The sequence below is a fragment of the Cryptomeria japonica genome, chromosome 10 (genome assembly GCF_030272615.1).
Source record: "Cryptomeria japonica chromosome 10, Sugi_1.0, whole genome shotgun sequence".
Classification (NCBI taxonomy): Eukaryota; Viridiplantae; Streptophyta; class Pinopsida; order Cupressales; family Cupressaceae; genus Cryptomeria; species Cryptomeria japonica.
Window position 1 is genome coordinate 443,892,607 of NC_081414.1, and position 19,235 is coordinate 443,911,841.

General features: G+C 36.9%; 1 protein-coding gene across 6 annotated transcripts in view; it reads left to right on the forward strand.

Moving 5' to 3' along the window:
- Nucleotides 1-19,235, forward strand: part of LOC131067547 (uncharacterized) — a 209,864-nt gene that overhangs the window by 116,031 nt on the left and 74,598 nt on the right. For 5 of the 6 annotated variants that reach the window (XM_058002614.2, XM_058002612.2, XM_058002609.2 and 2 more), the window contains exon 4: nt 1,882-2,010. In XM_058002614.2, coding sequence (XP_057858597.2) covers nt 1,882-2,010 — 129 coding nt within the window. Of the gene's footprint in view, nt 1-1,881; nt 2,011-19,235 lie in introns of those variants that run through there. The other variant, XM_058002611.2, reaches the window with a different exon arrangement.

Genomic DNA, 19,235 nt, shown 5'->3' on the forward strand with positions numbered 1-19,235 from the left:
CTTCTATTCTAATCATTTCTCTCTATATTGTAAGGTTGAATGGTAGTACTATCAACCACTTTTAGATTGTAAAGCATACCCTACTGAAAAGTGGAAGAGGTTGGCTTGCCGCCTACATTTGATATTTGTAATTCTGTCCTCACGTTGCATAAGCGGTCGAGTGATATTTGTTTGTAATGGTCCTCTCGCTGCATAAGCGGTCGAGTGATTTTTGTTTGTAATGGTCTTCCTGTTGCATAAGCGGTTGAGTTAAGCTTTGTTGTATGTGTTCATCCTCCCGCTGAGATATGCGGTAGAGTGATTCGTGCTTGGTTATGTTCTTGTTTCTCCTTGGCTGGTTTACCGCCAAGCTTTCTTGTTCCTATCCCGCTGGAAAGTGGAAGGGGCTGGCTTGCCGCCCGTTATTGTAATCAGTACTTTCAGCAGTTTGCGACTAACGATCCCCTGCTACCATATGCTCACCCTCCTAGTTTGGGCTCTCGATGATCAAAAGGTGTAGGGTTCTTTCCAGTTGGTTTGGATTTCATTTCTCTAACCCTAACGGGTGTTGTTGTGCTTCTAATCTTGTTGAAAAAATAAAATAAAATTGTTGGGGATATTACAATTAAGCTCTGTGCCATCATTAGATGCTAAGAAAAATCAAGTCCTATCTCTTTAAGAAGTTTGGAGTTCTCGCTAGCACACCCATATTCTTGTGGGAAATCTCAAAAACTGACCAAATGCTCACGAAACAACATTGCGCAAAAATGGGGACATTACAAAGGTTGAACTATTTGCAAAATGCATGTGCTATATCCCTAGATTCTTTACAAGATGCATCTTTGAAGAAACTTGAATCTAAGGGTATACACATAAGATTCTTGTGACATGTAGATGCTATATAGAATACCATCTCAAGGTTCACCAATCTCGTAGCTAGGCAACGAAGGTGTAACCTCATCACATAAAGTGTCATCCCTAGATTCTATTGCTAAAAGATAGGGCTACATTATTGTTATCCATCACACAAGAGGAATATACATCATGAATCAAGCTTACAAATGAAATAAAGCCCTCTAAGATGGATGGAAATGTACCAACAAGGTCCATATTATAAAAGTGAGAGAGGCGTGAAACCAATTCATTGATGGAAGATGTGGCATCATCCACTAGGAAAAATAGGGCAATATCATCAACTAATCAAAGAACAATGGATGAAGTTATATGCTGACCAAACCCTAGGTAAATCAAAATAAAAAAGGGTGGGTGGATAAGGACCAAAGAATTAAAAAACTGTGAAAGACAAAATCCTTATGAAATATGAAATGAGAGATGAATGATCAGAAGTATTAGATCCAGAAATTTTAATGTAGGAGGACAAAAGTTGAGGTCAAATCTTGGGGGTGTAAGATTAGTTGGGTTCACCAATTTATGGAAAGGGAAAGTACACTGACAGTAATAACTAGGGTTATAATTAATTGCAATAAGCAAAATAAATACATCTAGGTCTCAGAGTTGGGACTAGAACAACAAATAAACTCTCTAATAAATGTAAATAAATCAATAAATAAATAAATAAATAAACTTCTTCTTGCAATTGGTTTCTTCTCCTTTCCAATCATAACTTTAATGGAAGGCCTTGAACTTTAAGTGATTATTGTATGCTAGGACCATGTGGAAGCTGAGATTTGAAGAATTCTGCGTGTCTGGTCCTTATATTCAAAACTTTGTTTCGCAATTTTTATATACGAGTCATTATAAATTGTTTCTTGGAGGAGCCATATAGTATTTTATCATTCTTTGTCAGACATTGGAATTGGATATGCCTGTATCTATGAAAAAAATGCAAACGATTTAACTTTATAACTATGTATTGAATCTTGTTTTCATTCTTACATGTAGCTTTTTGGATTTACAAATCCATTGGTTCAACGATTGTTTCGTGAACTTCTGGCAAATGGAAATGAGACTTCTAAGCAGAGTGACACAGATATTCACCAGCATGAGGAAACTCCGGGCTCAGGTTTTGGGGTAGGCTCTTCAAATTTATTTGAATTTTCTTTATACTACTTGTGCATATAGCGTGTCATTTGTACTAAAGCCTATTTTGAAGTAGCATTAGAAGTCTGGAAAGGACTCTTGAAATGTAATTGTTTTCAGTATTGAACCAATATGTGGGACATTTAAAAAGAGGCAAATCACCAGGTCACTTTGCATGCTCAGAAGATAAGAATTTATCTTAGGGTGTGACTTTTAAATTAGATTATTCAGTTTGGGGTGAAAAAAAAGTTTCATCTTCTCTAGAAGAAAACAAAGCTAATGTTCTCAATGACAAGAATTTTTGTTTTGCTTTCAGTTAAAAATGAAATGATTTTGTAAATACGACACCAAATTGTAAGCAGTACTAGAAATATTTAACTTATTCAAGTAATGTCAAAACTATTGTCAAACAGAGTTCTAGTGAAATAATTGGAGTTTGTGCTGAGAATGCAATTGCTATGACTGAATCTGTTTTTGACACATTAAAACATTGGAATTCTGATGGAACATGTTAGTGGACATTCATTATAGGGAGTGCTTGGAGATTACACATATTACCATCAGGTGGTTATGTAGCAAAGTCCCACATTTCATATAGAATAGATACAAAGAAAATTGGCAACCCTCTTTAATAATTCAGTAGTACCTATTTCAGAGAATATAGTATTTCCCGCACATTAAAGTAAATCCATTAAATAAAGAGAATCTGAGACAAATATTGTAACATCTAGTAAGATCTCAAATCTGGTTTCAAAAGAGTGCAGTTTGCTATCTTGTTAAGGTCAAAAAGTTTCCTGCCTAAATATCTTCTGTTCAGAAGGAAATCAAACATATTTTACTGGATCTGTTATATGCATCATATCTGTGCACGGTTCAGGAATTTTTTACTTCATTAAGTAATGAAAGATAAAACTCTGTTGTTTACAGCTGTTAGACTATAGAGAAAAATGCAGCAGGAAATCTTTTAAATAGTGAACTCAAATGCTTTCAGTGGCTTTGGCATTCAAGTTTCACTATTCTCTATTATTTTTGGTTTCAAAATTTTGGTTCAATGAGATGATGTGGTCAGATTCCTTGGTTAAACTTGTTGAAACGCCCCGAATAATACAGTTTTTGAAATCATTTCAGATTTTGTTTGGGAATTTGTACCCTTTCTAATAACTTTGTTGAGAAGTTTGGTTTACAATGAGTATCAGCTGATGGTAATACTGCAGTCACAGCCTATGGGAGGCACCTCCTCAGTTGGGAGAGTCTCATAGCCTCCACATTCTGAACAGGCTCCTTTTCTTCACTTACTCTTGTAGGTTCACTTGCTTTCCTCATGGAGGTGTGCAAGCATCGTGGACTATGTAGTGACCAGTGGTTACCTGCTCCCCCACATATGTATCTCCTTATTTCCCCACTGTCACTTGCTGATCATACTGCCTTGTGTTCAGCCTCCTTGCTGAATTTTAACCCCTTTCACCCACCCTCCTACCAAGCTCTCCGCCGCTCATTACTAGACACAGCACAATCTGCTTTGATGATGATTCCACCATTGACTATGCTGCCCATCTTACACATCTTTTGTCTGAATTCTACTTCCTTCCTCTTTTCACCATTTATTGATTGTGTTCTTATGTGAAGGCCTTTGGGATGCTGTGTTGGACTCTTGTCCCCATAATATGCATTAGCTAGCAACTGTGCCCCCACAAATCCTGCCATATGAATTAATGGTACGATGATGAGTGTGAATCCCTTCATTAGAAATTTTAGTTTTCCCTCACTTATAACTCTCCCTTCATACTCTCCACTTGTAGGGAGTATCTGCCCTGACTCAAGAAATTATCATTTCTTGAGTTTGGATGACTTGCCTTGTTTGTTGATCTCCACCACTCTCCCAAGAACTTCTGGCATGGGTTTTCTATGCTAGTCCTCTCTACAATCGACCTAACTAACCTACTAGCATTGTCTTCTCTACACTGCTATCCTCTTTTATTTTCTCCTCTTGTATTGTCAAGAGGGCTATTTTAAAGTTGTCTACTAACAATGTAGTAGATTGTGAAGTCCTCTATGCTAATATGGCGTGGAATACCTTGCTTTGACTTCAACAAAAATTATCATGAGGTGTTTTGTTTAGGATTTCATCAGCCTTGGATCCATCATATAATTATCCTATTCATAAATTTGGAGATTTTTACAACCTTTGCATCTATAGGACCATAATAATTTGGCAAATGTTTGCCAAACTTTATGCTGCAGTATTAGACATGCAATTTTCAGTGCACTTGGAGAAAAGTAATCTATTTATAGCTATATCAGATAAATTAAATACGGGAAGTAACGATAGAGATGACAATGCATACTAGATACAAGAGTAAAATATATCTTTATTCGCACATGAAATTATTATAGAGAAGAATACCAGAGTTGGTCGACTAAGGATTACAGTTGATCCAACTACATCATACTACCTTCCTTGAGGATTTACAATTTGTTCCAAAAAAACCATTTTGTGCCTATCACGTTCTTATCCTTGGGTCTAGGTACAAGCTCCCATGTTTCACTTTTGTGTATTTGGTCAAGCTCTTCTTTCATGGCAGCTATCCAGTATTTATCTTTAGCTACTTCTTCAAAACACTTAGGTTCAAACATGGACAGCAAAGAAATATCCTCATCTTTATAATAGTTTACATTTCTTCTAATTGCTCGAGTTCTATTCTCAGGTAAGATTTGATCAATCGGATGATTCCTTTGAACAAACTTAGAAGGAGTTTTAGAAGTAGTCTTACCATGATCAATTTCAGATTCATTTTCAGAAAGAGTACCTGCTGTCCCAAGCTGAATACTTGAAGAAGAAATGTTTGTTGCCTCCGGTTGAACATTTTCTGTAGTTTTCTTTGCATCACCACTTGCTGTCCTAGCTTGTACATGAGAGGAAGAAGGTTGAACATCACCTTCTATTTTATCTTTTTGAGTACTATTATCACCATTTTCATGCTTGTCACAAGTGTTAGTAATCTCTTGAATTTTTATATTAACACTTTCTACAATCTTATGTAACCTTTTATTGAAACATTTATAAGCCTTACTCTTAGAAGAATAGCCCAAAAAGATACCCTCTTCAGCTCTAGAATCAAACTTACCTAGGCTATCTTCTTCTCTTTTGATGTAACAGGGACTACCAAAAACTCTAAAGTACTTTACATTAGCAGGCTTACCTTTCTACTACTCATATGGTGGTTTATTGTGCTTTTATCTCATCATTCCTTTGTTCTAAATGTAGACAGCAGTATGAACTGCCTCTCTCCAAAAAGTGTTTTACCTTTGATTCATTCATCATACTTCGAGCCATTTCTTGGACTGATCTGTTTTTTCTCTCAACAACACCATTTTGTTGAGGTTTTCTAGCTGCTGAATACTGTTTTTTAATACCATTTTTCTCACAAATATTGATAAACTTGTTAAAAATAAATTCACCTCCATTGTCAAAACTTAAACATTTAATTTTCAGGTCTATTTCATTTTCAACTAGAGCTTTGAAAGCTTAGAGCTTGTCTAATGCTTCTGATTTTTCTCTTAAAAATGTCACCCAAGTCATGTGTGAATAGTCATCAATCAAAAGCATGAAGTATGTAATAACCCCTACCTATTCCTGCCAAAATTTTTCCATTTTGATCTATTGACATTTTGTCAAACAGTTTGTGTGCAAAGTCTGATTTTGTTTCTGATGTCTGATCCATGGTTCAAATGCTTATGCTTTGATACCATTGTAAGAACCCTAATCGGATGTAAATCTTAAATTCCCCACAACTTCTAATATGGCTTCTAAATGACTCTGTTTTCTAGTTCCTTTAAGTGTCTTGACATTTCGTCAAACACTTGTCATGTAATGCTATTGGGTTCTGATTTTTAAGCTTAGAGTGTGTTTCTGATGTTTGCCAATGACGTATGTGAAACATAGAACATTTATATACATAAATAAACCAAAATATAGCAGGCTGGAATTTAATTTCAGACCTCAAACTACTCACAATGCGTACAGATGGACACTTGTAATAGCAATAAACTGTGTTTTTTCCTCCTTTATTTGCAATAAACACATATGGTCTACTTATGTTAATATGGCATGAAAGGGCTTAATTCTGATTGTAAAAATCATATAACTGCTATAACAGTATGAAGAGAAAGATCAGTTTTGTTTGGTTACATACCAATGGGCAAGCATCGATACCTTCAAGAAAATCGTCATACTCCAAAAAACCGCTCTCTTGTTTATATTAAAGTTTTGCATAAGAAAATCAAGGTATTGGTCTGCTGCCACAGACTGGTGCAAATCAGAACTTGATGAAAACCACGATTCTAGATTAAATTGCCCTCTAGTCTCAAACCCAGGCTGCAATATGTCTCACTGTTGTATCACTGAAGTCAGCCCACACATTGTGAATGGAATAGAAGCTATACAATGGCTGAAGCTGCGCTATGATCTGCCCTTTCCTACGTTTTGTAACAATTGATTCACATGCTATGAGTTTGCCATTAATTGTCCTATGTATTTAGAGAGGAATCATCAATACTGGGTACTGGTGTTTCATCCAGAACCAATGTCGCCTCCAGGATAGCTTGGGAATTTGTCCAAGCTGTTCACAGTCCGCTAGGGTTTCGCCTAGGGCTGAGATGCCAATCCGATGCTACAGTCAAATTTGATAAAGAAAATAAGGATGTGAATAATGCCTTCCCAGCTCCACGATAACAATATATATTTTTGCCTTTCTTTTTTCTTTCATCGCATTACTCCATGTATTAAAATATTTCACTTTGCATATAGTCGGCCCACTTAAGAATAATTCGATTTTATAATTAATCACTCTTCAAATGATTTTCTCAAAGGCATGAAAATAAACATATTGCCTTTTCACATAAGTCGCTCAAGTCATGAAAATATTTAATTTGTCTTAGCCTTTACATAAAGTGTCGCTCCTTTCAATATTTTCAATAAATATATAATGTTTCACTTTGGGCATGAAATAAGTTGGGCCCCATTAATATTTTCACATGGGAACTAAATAATAAAAAATGTCTACCTTATAAAGCTGCCAAGCCCAATGGTCAATTTGTTGTCCTCATTTTTGTTTTCATAAATATGGACTATTACATTGAAATTTTTGTCAAAAAATGAAAATTTTAGTCTAGGCATGCTTCCCGAGGTAGCATTTTGCTCTACCCCTGGACTGGACTAATCCTTAGTCCATCCTCAAATCACGTTTCGAGTTCGTTTGCTTTGTTTTTCTTTCAATTTTGGGTTTTTTCTCCCTAACTGCAGGTGGGAAATTTTCCTTAAGTTGCAAGTTTTAATTTTCTCTTGTTTTTGTGTTGTAGGGAAATTTTAAGTCAATTACAAGTGCACTTTATGTAATTTTTAAACTTATAACTTACTTTTTATTTCCCCCTTGTTGCTTTTTGTCTTTTTAGTCATTGTAGGAACTTTTTGAACATATTACAAGTAAACTTTAAATTGTAAAGTTAAAATAAAACTTGTAATTTATTTAAAAAGTTTAACTTAAGTGATTTTAAGTTATGGTAGGGGTTTTCCTCCTCCATTACAAGTTTTATAAAGTCACTTTAAGTTGTAATAGGGATTTTGTTTTTCTATTACAAGTTTTATTTTTAAGTTATTTTTCACTTGTTAAAGGAATTTTATTTTCCCTTTACTAGTCTTTTGTTGAGCTGTTTAAAACTTGTAAAGGGAGCTTTATTTCCCTTTTACATGCATTTTAAACTTGTAGTTATCTCTCACAAACCCGATTTTGCCTTAATGCATGAAAAGTGAACATATTAAAACTTGCAAATGGGTTTTAAAAACCCAGTTTCATGTTCTTTGCAAATTTTAAACTTGTTACCCTTCCCCAAGAACCCGACCAGCTATAGAAGTCGAATTTGTTGAAGGATTCAAACGATTTTTGTGGAGAAATTTTAGGAGGAAGGCGTTTTGATTCCTAACCTATTCTCATGCATTTTGAAACTCTTTTTGTGCCATTTGGAAGTCGTTTTGCTGATTTAAAGGCATTCAAACAGCAAACACGTGTTTTTGAAAATGCCACGATTTATCTCATGAAAAGCCACAAATCCTCCTTCTCCTAAGTCATTTTGGCTTCTCTTACCTAGGCGTGGGGATTGGTAGCTTCATTTTACCGATTCTTCATGCATTTGTTAGGCGTTTTGCTACATATGGCGTTTTTGAAAAAATGCGGCTAGGGTTTGAATCTTCTTCTTTTTTCTACTTAAGAGATTCAATCTCTTCTTTCAAGGATTGCTTCTTGTTCTTGGGAGGTCGTTTTTGTTGATCAAGGTATGCTTTCTTCTCTTGTTCTTGCATTCTTTTCTTGTTTTAGTTTGTTTTAGTTTCCTTGATCAAGTTGTATATATCTTAGTTTTGTTTTGCTCTTGCCGAAAATCGGTTTTTGTGAGAGATTTTCCCCTTTGTTCCTAGTTTGCAAAGCAATTTGTGAATTGCATTGTCTTTCTCCATTTTCCCTCTTTACTTGCATTCAGGATTTAAAAACCCGATTGTAAGTGAGATGAAAATAATTGATCTACCCCTTTGGTTGAAAAATCTTAACTATCTTTTGTTGAAATTTCAAGTTTAAAAGCTAGAAAAATACTCATCCTTTCAAAATTGGGTTTTTAAAACCTGATTACAAGTTGAAAGTTCTTCCCATTTTCATCAAGATGATCTTCCCAAAATCTTTTCATTTTCACTCATATTCATTGCTATCATCCGTATATGTCATTCCCGCCATTTACTACATGTCAAAATCTCATTTTTCACCCACTACTCCATTTTCCTTTTTACAAGTATACTTGCATTCGGGTTTCAAAAGCCCGATTGCACATTTGTTCTTCCCTACTTGTATACTTGTAAAACGTTCCCCAAGATCTGAAATTGGTCAAAAGGCAAGTTCCAAGCATCCCTATTTATTTCCCATCTTCCTTGCACAAAGTTGTGAAGTGCAAGAGTTAGAATTTTTCCCATTTGAAGAAGAAAGATGATAGTTGCAGTTGATCTTGATGTTGCTTTGACACTTTTAAGTCTTCATCGCAGCATACCAGGTTGTTCTTCAATGTCAGATTTACTATCATCTTCTGTTCCAAAGAAGATGAAATACAAATTTGATAAGTAGCAGAATGAGGTCTCCCCTTCACAAATTTCCTCTCCAATGGATCATATCAAGGATACAGAAATAGGGCATGTTGACATGCCAGATTTCATCAATAGGGTGGAGGATCTAAAGGATAGCAATATGCAGCGATTGTTGGACAACCACATTCACCATGCTTCTTCTTTACTGGTGGCTGCCCTAGAACCTGAGTTTGTTCTTGCTTGTGGTCACGATTTTGATAAAGAGACGAGAACTATCATAAATGATGATGAGGAGGCGATAATTCGTCTTGATGCGGATACCATTGAGAAAGCTTTCAGAATACCATCAACACCTGTGTATATGGAGATTTCCAAAGATAGTGCAACTGGATATTATGTTTCAAGGGAAAAGGATTGCAAACGCCACATTAACAGGTGGATCCATGAGCCACGAGTCGCTTTCACAAGGTGGGCTAAGTTATACCGTTGCGACTTCAAGTGGGAAATTGGAGACATCATTAATCTCCTTAGCAGGATGTTGGGTCTAGAGCATTCTAATGTTTTCGAACCCTGGATGTATCAGTTTATCATGTTTATAAGGCAGTCCCATCACATCTCATGGGGTGAAATCATTAGTGATGCTTTGTGTGAACAACTTGCGGTAGTCCCTATCACCATGACATTCTACATGAACTCATATCTGGTGCATCTAGCAACATCACTTAGACAATTCCTAGGTCTTTCTACTAAGGGTGATCGCTCACTTATACCTGTATGGGATTACTATGATCAGAGACCCAACATATTGCATTACAGGAGGGTTCAGGATGCATTCTTTGGTTATTTTATGTGTCAATTTGACAAGACACTAAAGAATAGAAGAGTATCAGATGAGGCATGGGAAAAAGTGAATGAATATGGCTGCTTATTCCTTCAATTCCCGACTTTCACTTAGATGAGAGTTGGATGTTATAGCAGGCAACCGTACATGCTTGCTAGATACTCAACTGATAAGATTATTCTTATGGAGTTGGGAAGACAGATCATGGCCGTTCATGCACATCAATCTGTCAAGCATAAGGTTGGGATGGGGATTTCTACAACTTACCCATTGAAGATTGGCTGGTACTCCCTCATTACATCCACCAAAGCCAAAGCCATGGAGACCGAAATGCAGGAGATAAAACTCAAAAGGTTCAAGTCAAGAGCAGATTTCGACTACCGGGGTATGAAGGAGAGGATCAAAAAGTCCTTCATGCATTTGCATCGCATAGAGGATATTTGGGTGGATCTCCGTATAGAGAAAGAAGTCTGTAAGATGGGTTATTGCAAGCTCACCCTTGAGCAAATTAGTGATCTAAACCTGGTGGACATTCCGCAAGGAATGATTGATGATGGAAATGTACTCGATTCAGAGTATATTGAATAGAGAGTTGATGAAGCACCACTTTCATCAATTCATTGGTCACATAAGGAGGGTACTTCCATTCTTGACAGATTTCAGCCCATCTTAGCTAACACTAACACTTGGCTTAAAAATAACGGTGTTAGACTCATCAAGATCAAGGTTGGAAAAGAAGATGATTCTACAGGACCTCTTGGACATAAGTCTAAAATCCAGATAGATAACAAGGAAGGTGAATCATTTTTGGGCACAAGAATCAAGTTGCGAGTTAGTCGGGAAATGGTACATCCTCCTGAGGAGGAGATAGTTCGTGGGAAGGAAAAATCCTAGCTTCAGATTTATGTGATTGATCCCAAAAATCCAGATGAAGAACAACGTTCAGATGATGCTCCTAAGTCACTAGCTTTGGAGTTACCTCATGAGGTCCCTTCCTCAATCACCATGGAGCGACCTTTATCTTCTCCTGACACAGATGTGGATGCTTCTTCCACTATTCATGATGTTCCTATAGTAGTGGATGAGTCTCCTCAGAACGCCATTCCCATTTCAGCAGTTCAACCACCTCTTGATCATCAACAAGAGAGTTTGCTGGAAATCTTTGAGGATACTTGTTGTGCTCACACACACCTCGTTTTCTTCAAACAGGGACCCCCGTTCTGTCTGCTTGTATAGAAGAGGAATCCGGAAGCATGCCCGTTGAAACTGATTGCAATCCCAGTGTTTAAGCATTTAGAGTCAAAACCTAAAGATAGCTTAGACTTTGCAAACCCGGGAAGAGGCCAAGGAAAGGTCAAAGCGGATTGAAAGAGCCCAGTATGTGTGAAATTCAGACTTCTAAAGGAAAATGTGAAGAACTTACAAGTCTGTAAATCGCCCTAAAACACTATAGGACGCTGATTTTATCTCAAGGTTCAAATCACACAAAGTGTTTCATGTGGCCGACGAACTTAAAGCCCAAAATGAACTAAAACTAAGTCGCGCAAAAGGCTCTTTTATGCTGAAAACCAAAAAACTCCCAAAATTGACTTATAACCCGAAAATTGAAAAGAATGAAAGGAGAGTTATCCAAGTGAAAATCGCACAAATCGGTTCAAATAGCCGAAAAAGTGAACTCAGGCAAAGTTGCACATTTCTAACTAAATCGCCGAAGAAAACAAAGGGTGTTTTGAGTCCAAATTCAGCCATTTGGCCAAAGTTCGCAATGTTAAGAAAAAAAATCACGAATTCCCTCTTATAAGCCGAAAATGGCAAAGTCGGCTTCGAACCCGAAATTGGCTATTGGAGTTCAAAATCGGGCCAAGACCTCATTTGGGCCGAAATCGTAAGGAAGTTCAAAATTCGAGAAATCCCTCTTCGGGCCGAAATTCACCTAAGTTGCCCGAAACGTCTCCTCAAGTCGAAATTCATCAAATTCACAAAACTTCCTCACAGGTCGAAAATGCATAAAGAGCCGAAAAGGAGTGAAGGATGGGAAGTTTGCACGAAATGTTCAGTTCACCCCAAAAATGGATCAACTCACAAATGCTCCCAATAGGTCGAAAATGGTGAATTGAAGGCATATTCGCCGAAAGGATAAAATAGCCGGCTTTTTTTTAAGCCCACAAAATTTCATGAAAATGCCGAATTTCATCTATAAGGCGACCAAAGATGGCCCGAAATCTCACATTTCGGCCTAATTACCCGAAATTTGTAAAGGGCAAACTAAGTTCGTGCCTTTTAGTCATCTAAACCGAAATTGAAAAAGTCTCCAAATCGTGCATTTTTGCCTTCAACGCCGAAAAGCAATTTCAAAGTCGCGCGTTTGCAAACTTAGTTTCTAGGCCGAAAAAGTATGTGGTCGTGCATTTTAATCTTTTAGCTTGAAGTTGATGACTTAAGGCAAGAACGAACACTAAATGAAAGTCGCCATTTTCCTCAAATCGGCCTCCCAAGCCGAAATGAGACAAGGCTCACAAATCTCCTCCATAGGCCGAAACTTAACCAGTTCACAAAATGTCTTTCATGGCCGCAATTTCCAAATCACGCAAATCCTTCTAAGTACCTGAAATTGCAAAGGAGGCCGAAATACACAGCCTATCGAAATCGGTTTCCAAGCCGAAATTGGTAAGAGGGAGACGTAAGTCGCACATTAGGACCTCATAAGACGAAGTTGGAAGTCATCTGAAAGCTTACATCTCACAATATCAGCATTTAGCCCGAAAAACTTTAAGAAGTTTAAGTTCGCGAAAGTAACTTTCAAACCAAAATGGAAAGAAAATGTCCAAGTTCGTGATAACACTTAGAGGCTGAAATTGAAGCAAAAAGCCTTAAAATCCGAGAGAGAAGGCAAAAACATTTAAACTTAATATCTTGCAGTTCACCTCTCAGGCCTAAATTTCGTCTAAGTTCAAGAGCGAATCAAGCCGAAGGATCGGAGTTCACGTTTGAAGAGAGGCATGTAAAAGATACATCTCACGAAGAGCTTCTCAAGCCCAAACTCCACTGAGACAAAACCAGACGGTAATTAAAATTTAGTATTTGTCAAATTAATTTAATTAGTTTTTCAAATTAATTGATTAAAGTTAATATTGATTGCTTGCAGGATCACGATCGAAGGCATCGTCGGGAAGAACCAAGAGAAAGCCTGAAACACAAATTGAAGATGCAGCGCAGGATCAAAGCGATGAAGCATTGGGAAGCGTCCTGTTGAACCTTTGAACAACAGGCTAAAGTCCACCATTGGGACCAAAGACCAAAGAACACTCCGAATGCTGCAAGTCTATGCATTCTCGAGAAATACACAACTGGATTTAATTCTAGAAGTTGAGTTTTTGAAAACTGAAATTGTTTTATTGTAAAGAGCTGCCTGTGGGTCCCACTCAAGATATTTTAAAATAGAGGGGACATAGGTCAGTTATGTTCAACTACCAGATAGACCTAAATTAAAGCCAAATATTGGTAGGTAGTTGAGATAGTGGTTGGGTGGATAACTAAGAATTAAGTGGGCATGGGTTAAAGCTACCAACTTCTGGAAGGCAGGTTGCAACCCTTGGATGCAGTCAATCCTGGCCACCGATTCAATATGTAAAATCTATAAAAGGCAGAGGCCTTTCTTTTGTAAAGGGTTAGAATTTTGTAGTTAGATTTTAGAGTTAGAATAGGTTAGATTTTAGGCATAGCATAGAGATGCTGCAAAAATTGTTGTAATGGCAGCTGAAGCAAATATATGAACATTGAATATGGTGTTTATTGTCTTTGTTTTCATTCTGTTTGCATGGTTTCTTTCAGCTAGTTAATTTTAGAGTGCAGGGATTTTAATGGTGAAGTGTAGAGGGGTATTTGATGCATTTCTAGTTCATACCATTGGGGGTCTACTGATTGTAGGTCACCGTGCATGGCTAATCTGAACCCAAACTGTGCTTAGTTCAACTGCAGGTGTTTGTCTTAGGCTGCGCTAGAATTGGGTGCCTAAAACGAGTGTCTCCAATCTGAAAATCCTTCATCCCTTGGAGCTTGCATTGTTCTTGTCTAGTTGTGAGGGTGTCTCTGGCAAAACAAAAACTGGTTTATCGAAATCTGTCTACCCGTTGCATCAACTGTTATCATCCTTGTCCTTAGGCTTCCTGAACCTTTCTCTTTTGTTTTTATTTCGCATTCCGAGAATCGCAACAGACCAACTTGTTGCAAATTCGTAAGTCCCCTTTGTGTTTCCAGCAAAACACATCAACTGTTGAGCTATCCTGTAGTCAAGACCCGACAATCGAAACCTTGAGGTCGTCCCCCATTGATCAATTTAAAACAGCATTAGGGATTTCCTTATCTCAAGAGAGGATTGGATACTTAGCATTCTATTCTGCGTTGATCGGAGAGAGTCGTAGTTCCGCGATTTTAGCCACGTCAACAGATACTCCTGCATGTATTCATTTGTCAAAAATTGATACCTCGACTTCCGGTTTTGAGGAGTTTATGAGACAATCTTCATGCCCTTTGGTTACCGAGCAAGCCATGGTTGCCATCCAGACAGATACTTTCCCCAAGGTGACCACGGTTGTTCAAACAAAAATTGCTTCTCCTTTGCTTTCAGCTGCTACTGAAGGAGAGCTAATGGCTTTACCTCCATGGCTCAGTTCTTTCACTCCCAAGAGGAAGAAGCAGGAAATTTCTCCTGATGTCTTTGATTATCAGCAGCTTAAGCAATCTAGGCCCAAGGTTGCTAAAAGAGCCAAGACAATTTCAAGGGTAATTGTTGACAGTAACAAAATGAAGGTGGCCGAAATTGTTGAACCTCTTGTAGACAAGCACATGAGGAATTGCAAGCTGCTGATTACAGGGTCACAAGGGTAGAACTGGGTAAGAAAACGCACGAAGTAGTCAAGCATGATGCCCAGTAATCCGTAGCTTCACTAGTACAGTGATATGATGAGCTTCTAGCGAAGAAGGACAAGCTAGAAGAGGAGAATAGGCAACTTGTTGCAGCTGTTCGAAAGATCACTAAATCCGCTAGTGAAGGGAGCAATCCTTCAAGTTCTTCCGGCCCACAAGAGTCAATTCAAGGAGTTGAGAGAGCGGCTCAAAAGGTACACGCATTGGAATCTTGTGTAGATCAGCTTCATCATTTGTGTGCACATGTCTTGAAGGGTTTTTCAAATGATGGTCAAATTGAAGACCATTGAGGAACAATTGAACCAGGTTTCTGACACTTTCAAACAGAACTTGGGAAAGGTGGAAGATAGCTTGATATATTCAAGTCTTTGAGCTTGATATTATTGTTCCGTCCCGAAGGAAGTGACGGAAGTCTTTGAGCTTTCAGGAAACTTCATTTCTTTTCTCTCATCTTATTTCGAAAGGTTGTCATTGCTGTTTTAAATTAACTTGCTATCACTTTTCTGTGAAGAGAAAAGGATATTGACTTTCTTGAAGAAAAAAGAAAGACTGCTGTCTCATCCCGTTTAGTTTTAGATTAGATATAGATAGGGGGAGCCTTCCCTTAATTAGGAGAGTTTTACTCATACACTGTGGTTGAAACCACAATTTTGTATATTTTCCCAAGTGCACAAAATTTTCAACCAACACAATTTAACTTCCATTCCCACTTAGAAAGTTGTTTTATAAATAATTAATTAAATTAATCAATATTAAGTCATCTTAAGATATTTGATTTTTTTAGACGACTTAATAAAAATTAATTTAATTAATGTCATTTAAAATTGGGGACTGTACAAAGTCTTTCTCACCTTGCAAACTTGCAGTCCTTGTAGGACCACACAAAATTGTGTGTACAAGCTTGAGAGCTCCAGTACTGGATAATTCATTTTATTTGAAACTAGCTCTCATTTGTTTGCCCATCTGACAATCTTTGCAAACACTATCTGAAGGCTTAGCAAGCTGTGGCATGTCTCTAAACAACTTCCTTCTTGCTGATTAGAATCAGATTATCAAAGTTCATGTGCCCAAATCTTCTATGCTGCAACTAAGCTTCGTCAGGCTGACTTAAACAACACTTTTAACCATTAGCATCATCAAGAATATATAGATTGTTAGCAACCCTTCTAGTATTAGCAACATGCTTTCCATTTTTACTAATAACACAACAATCTGTATTAAAGACCAAGTTATGTCTTTAATCACATAGTTGACTAACGCACAACAAATTATGTTTCAGCCCCTTAACATATAAAACATTTTCAACTTGGGTTTCACCATTATTCAACAAAAGTTTTCCTTTATCTGCAACTCTTACAAAAGAATTACCTCCAAATCTAACTTTACCTCAATTCATCCTATTAAGATTTGTAAATTTACTGTTATCCTTTGTCATATGTTTGGAGCAGCCACTGCCAACATACCAAATATTTTTTTCATTTTGTGCAAGGAAGGCTGTTTGCACAATTAAAGACTTTTCAGAAGTTTGCTTCTTCTTTTTCCTCCACACTTTGGTACTCTCCGGTGCCTTGCTCCTCATTTCAACCTTCTTAGTGAACCCTGTCAAGCCATTCTTACAAGCTCTTGCAATATGACCAAAGTTATTGCATTTATAACAAATAACATTGTAGTTCCTAAGAGATGCAAAAGAATATCTATTTACAAAACTGAAATTTCTCCTAGCAAACACTACAATTTATGGCTCTGTGACCAAAATAATTACATGTAAAACAATAACCGTAAAAATAGGAGTTATTAAGCTTGCCCATATGAGTTTGTCCAGCAGTAGGGAGCCTTTTGAAGGTACTCTTTCTGTTCTTAGAGAATGAATCTCTTGTGATATCAGCATTAGACTTCTGCTGTTCTTCTTTAGAAGATTTTGAACATTGACCTTCTTCAAGGCCAACTCCACTCTTGTCAAGAGATTGTTTCTGAGAATCAAGAAGATCTTCCAAAGCCATAGATCTTTTATGATTAATCTTCTCATGATTTAGTAACTATGAAGCTTTATCGAACTTCCTTAGAGAAACAATTTCATCTTCAAGCTTCTCACAGTTTTGTTCTTTTTCCTTGAGTATATCTGATATCTTATTCTATCTTCTTAGATTCCTCAATCTGTAGCTTTAAATCAGCTACCAACTTTTCTACTACCTCTAATTTAACAGATTTTTCAAAATTTTTGTTACTCTCTTCTTAGAACAACTTTAAATTCTGATTTTTCTTTCTTAACTTCTTGATTTCATTAAGAGCACTTATCAACTCTTGCTCAAGTTCCACTTCATCTTCTCCTTCATCAAAATAGTTTTCTTCTTTTGATTTTCAGATACTGTTTCTTCAATAGCCATAAATAAAATCTCATCATTCAAGGACTTTTCTTCACTTGCCTCTGATGAACAACTTTCTTCTTTAGAATAGAAACTTCTCTTAAAATTACGAGCCTTCTTTTCTTTTCTCATAAATTTCTTTTTACCAAACTTAGATTCCTTCTCATAGTTGCTGCCCTCATCTTTTTCATATGGACATTTGGTTGCAAAATGTCCTATTTTTCCATAGTTAAAGCATTTTAAGGGCAACTTACCCTTATACTTTCTAGAACTTTTTTTTAATTTTCTTACAAAATGTGCTGCTTCACAATCAAATTCTTCATCAAAAATCTCATTTGATACATGTGCCTTTTCTTTACTTTCCTTTGAAGCTTTGAAAGAAGTTTTCCTTTTTGAAGAGGTTTCAGCTTTAGTTCTCATTTCATAGGCTGTCAGAATACCATGCAGCTTGTCAACTGTCAACTTATCATGTTCAGCCATCTTTTCAATAGCTGAGACTTTTGCATCAAACGTCAAAGGTAATGATCTTAAGATTTTTGGAACATCGGTCTTGTCTTCAATCTTTTCACCTAAACCCTTTAGATAATTTACTTCATCAACTCTTAAAAAATAACCAACTACATTTTCTTCTTCCCGCTTTCTAAGACTTTCAAATTGCATTCTGTCAGTTTGAAGTTTAGCATTCTTAACTTTTACATCTCCTTCATAAGCATTTTGAAGTTTTTCCCACATGGTTTGAGCTGTTTCACAGTGCATACCTTTACATATTCTGATTCAGATAAGCTGAAATATCCCTGCAGTGGTTTGATTGAAAAAGCAAGGAATATTTGCTAATGCTGACTGTCCAAACTGCGTGTTATGCTGTTTTAAGAAATTTGCGTGTTATGCTGTTTGCTGTCCCAGAAATTTTCAGATCGATATGGGGGTGAACCATCACATATTTCTCATTAGTGGACAATTACTAATGAGTGCAAATGAAGGTATGATAGCCAAGAATGCATATACAACAGCTTTAGAGTATTCTATGTCAAATTAGATCCACAAACATGTACTTTCAGCTAACTGACATATTACCAAACAATTGTCATGTAACCTCAGAATATCAAGTATCAATGATGCAATATTATTCCTTCCTTCTTATTTCAAATAGTGACCAAATGAGTGTTTACAATAGCAAAATTCAAGACCAAACTCTATCCCCTTATCACTCAAAATTTCTGAGGACTAATGACAGCCATGACCATTACAACTAAATTGAAAACAAGTGTAAGGACTGTCTGACAATGAACCTGGAAGGAATCACTCAACTCAAATATTGAAGCAGCAAGCAATATCGTGGCTTATAAGGTCTCCAATCTGCAAATCAGCTTGTCTTCAGAAGTCGCCCCTGCTGCTAAGAAGATGGACTGGTAATAATTGTTTGACAGCTGCTAGCGGCCCAACTCTTTCCCAAAAAATGATCACTTTTACCCCTCAAGTATAGCGCTATCCTTCTTAATAGGATTCAATGCCAATGTGGGAGGCTATATGAAAAATCGTGGGTACCTGTCAGTCTGGTACGAATTATCTCAGAACTGAAATGGATATAAAACTCTACTTATTTCTCCTTCAATCACCTCCCAAAAGAATCACCTTATGCTTCTAAAGATAATGATGCCTTCCAAGTGAGTCTTCAATGCTCAAATAGGGAGATATAGACAAAATCGGGGTATATAGGGTGAAGTCGATTTTACTCTTAGACCTGCAAATTGATCAATCCTCACCCAGTTTTACCTCCAATGATCTACCAATAGAATCGCTTTTATCTCCTATTTCCAGCGCTGTCCTCTTAGCTGTGATATGATGCTGCAGTGATGTAATATGAATCAAATCATGGGTTTGAAGTAGAAAATTCGATTTGGTTGCAGGTCTGAAATATGATCAGCATACATCCAAACAATACTCCCAAAAAGATCTCCAATTAAAT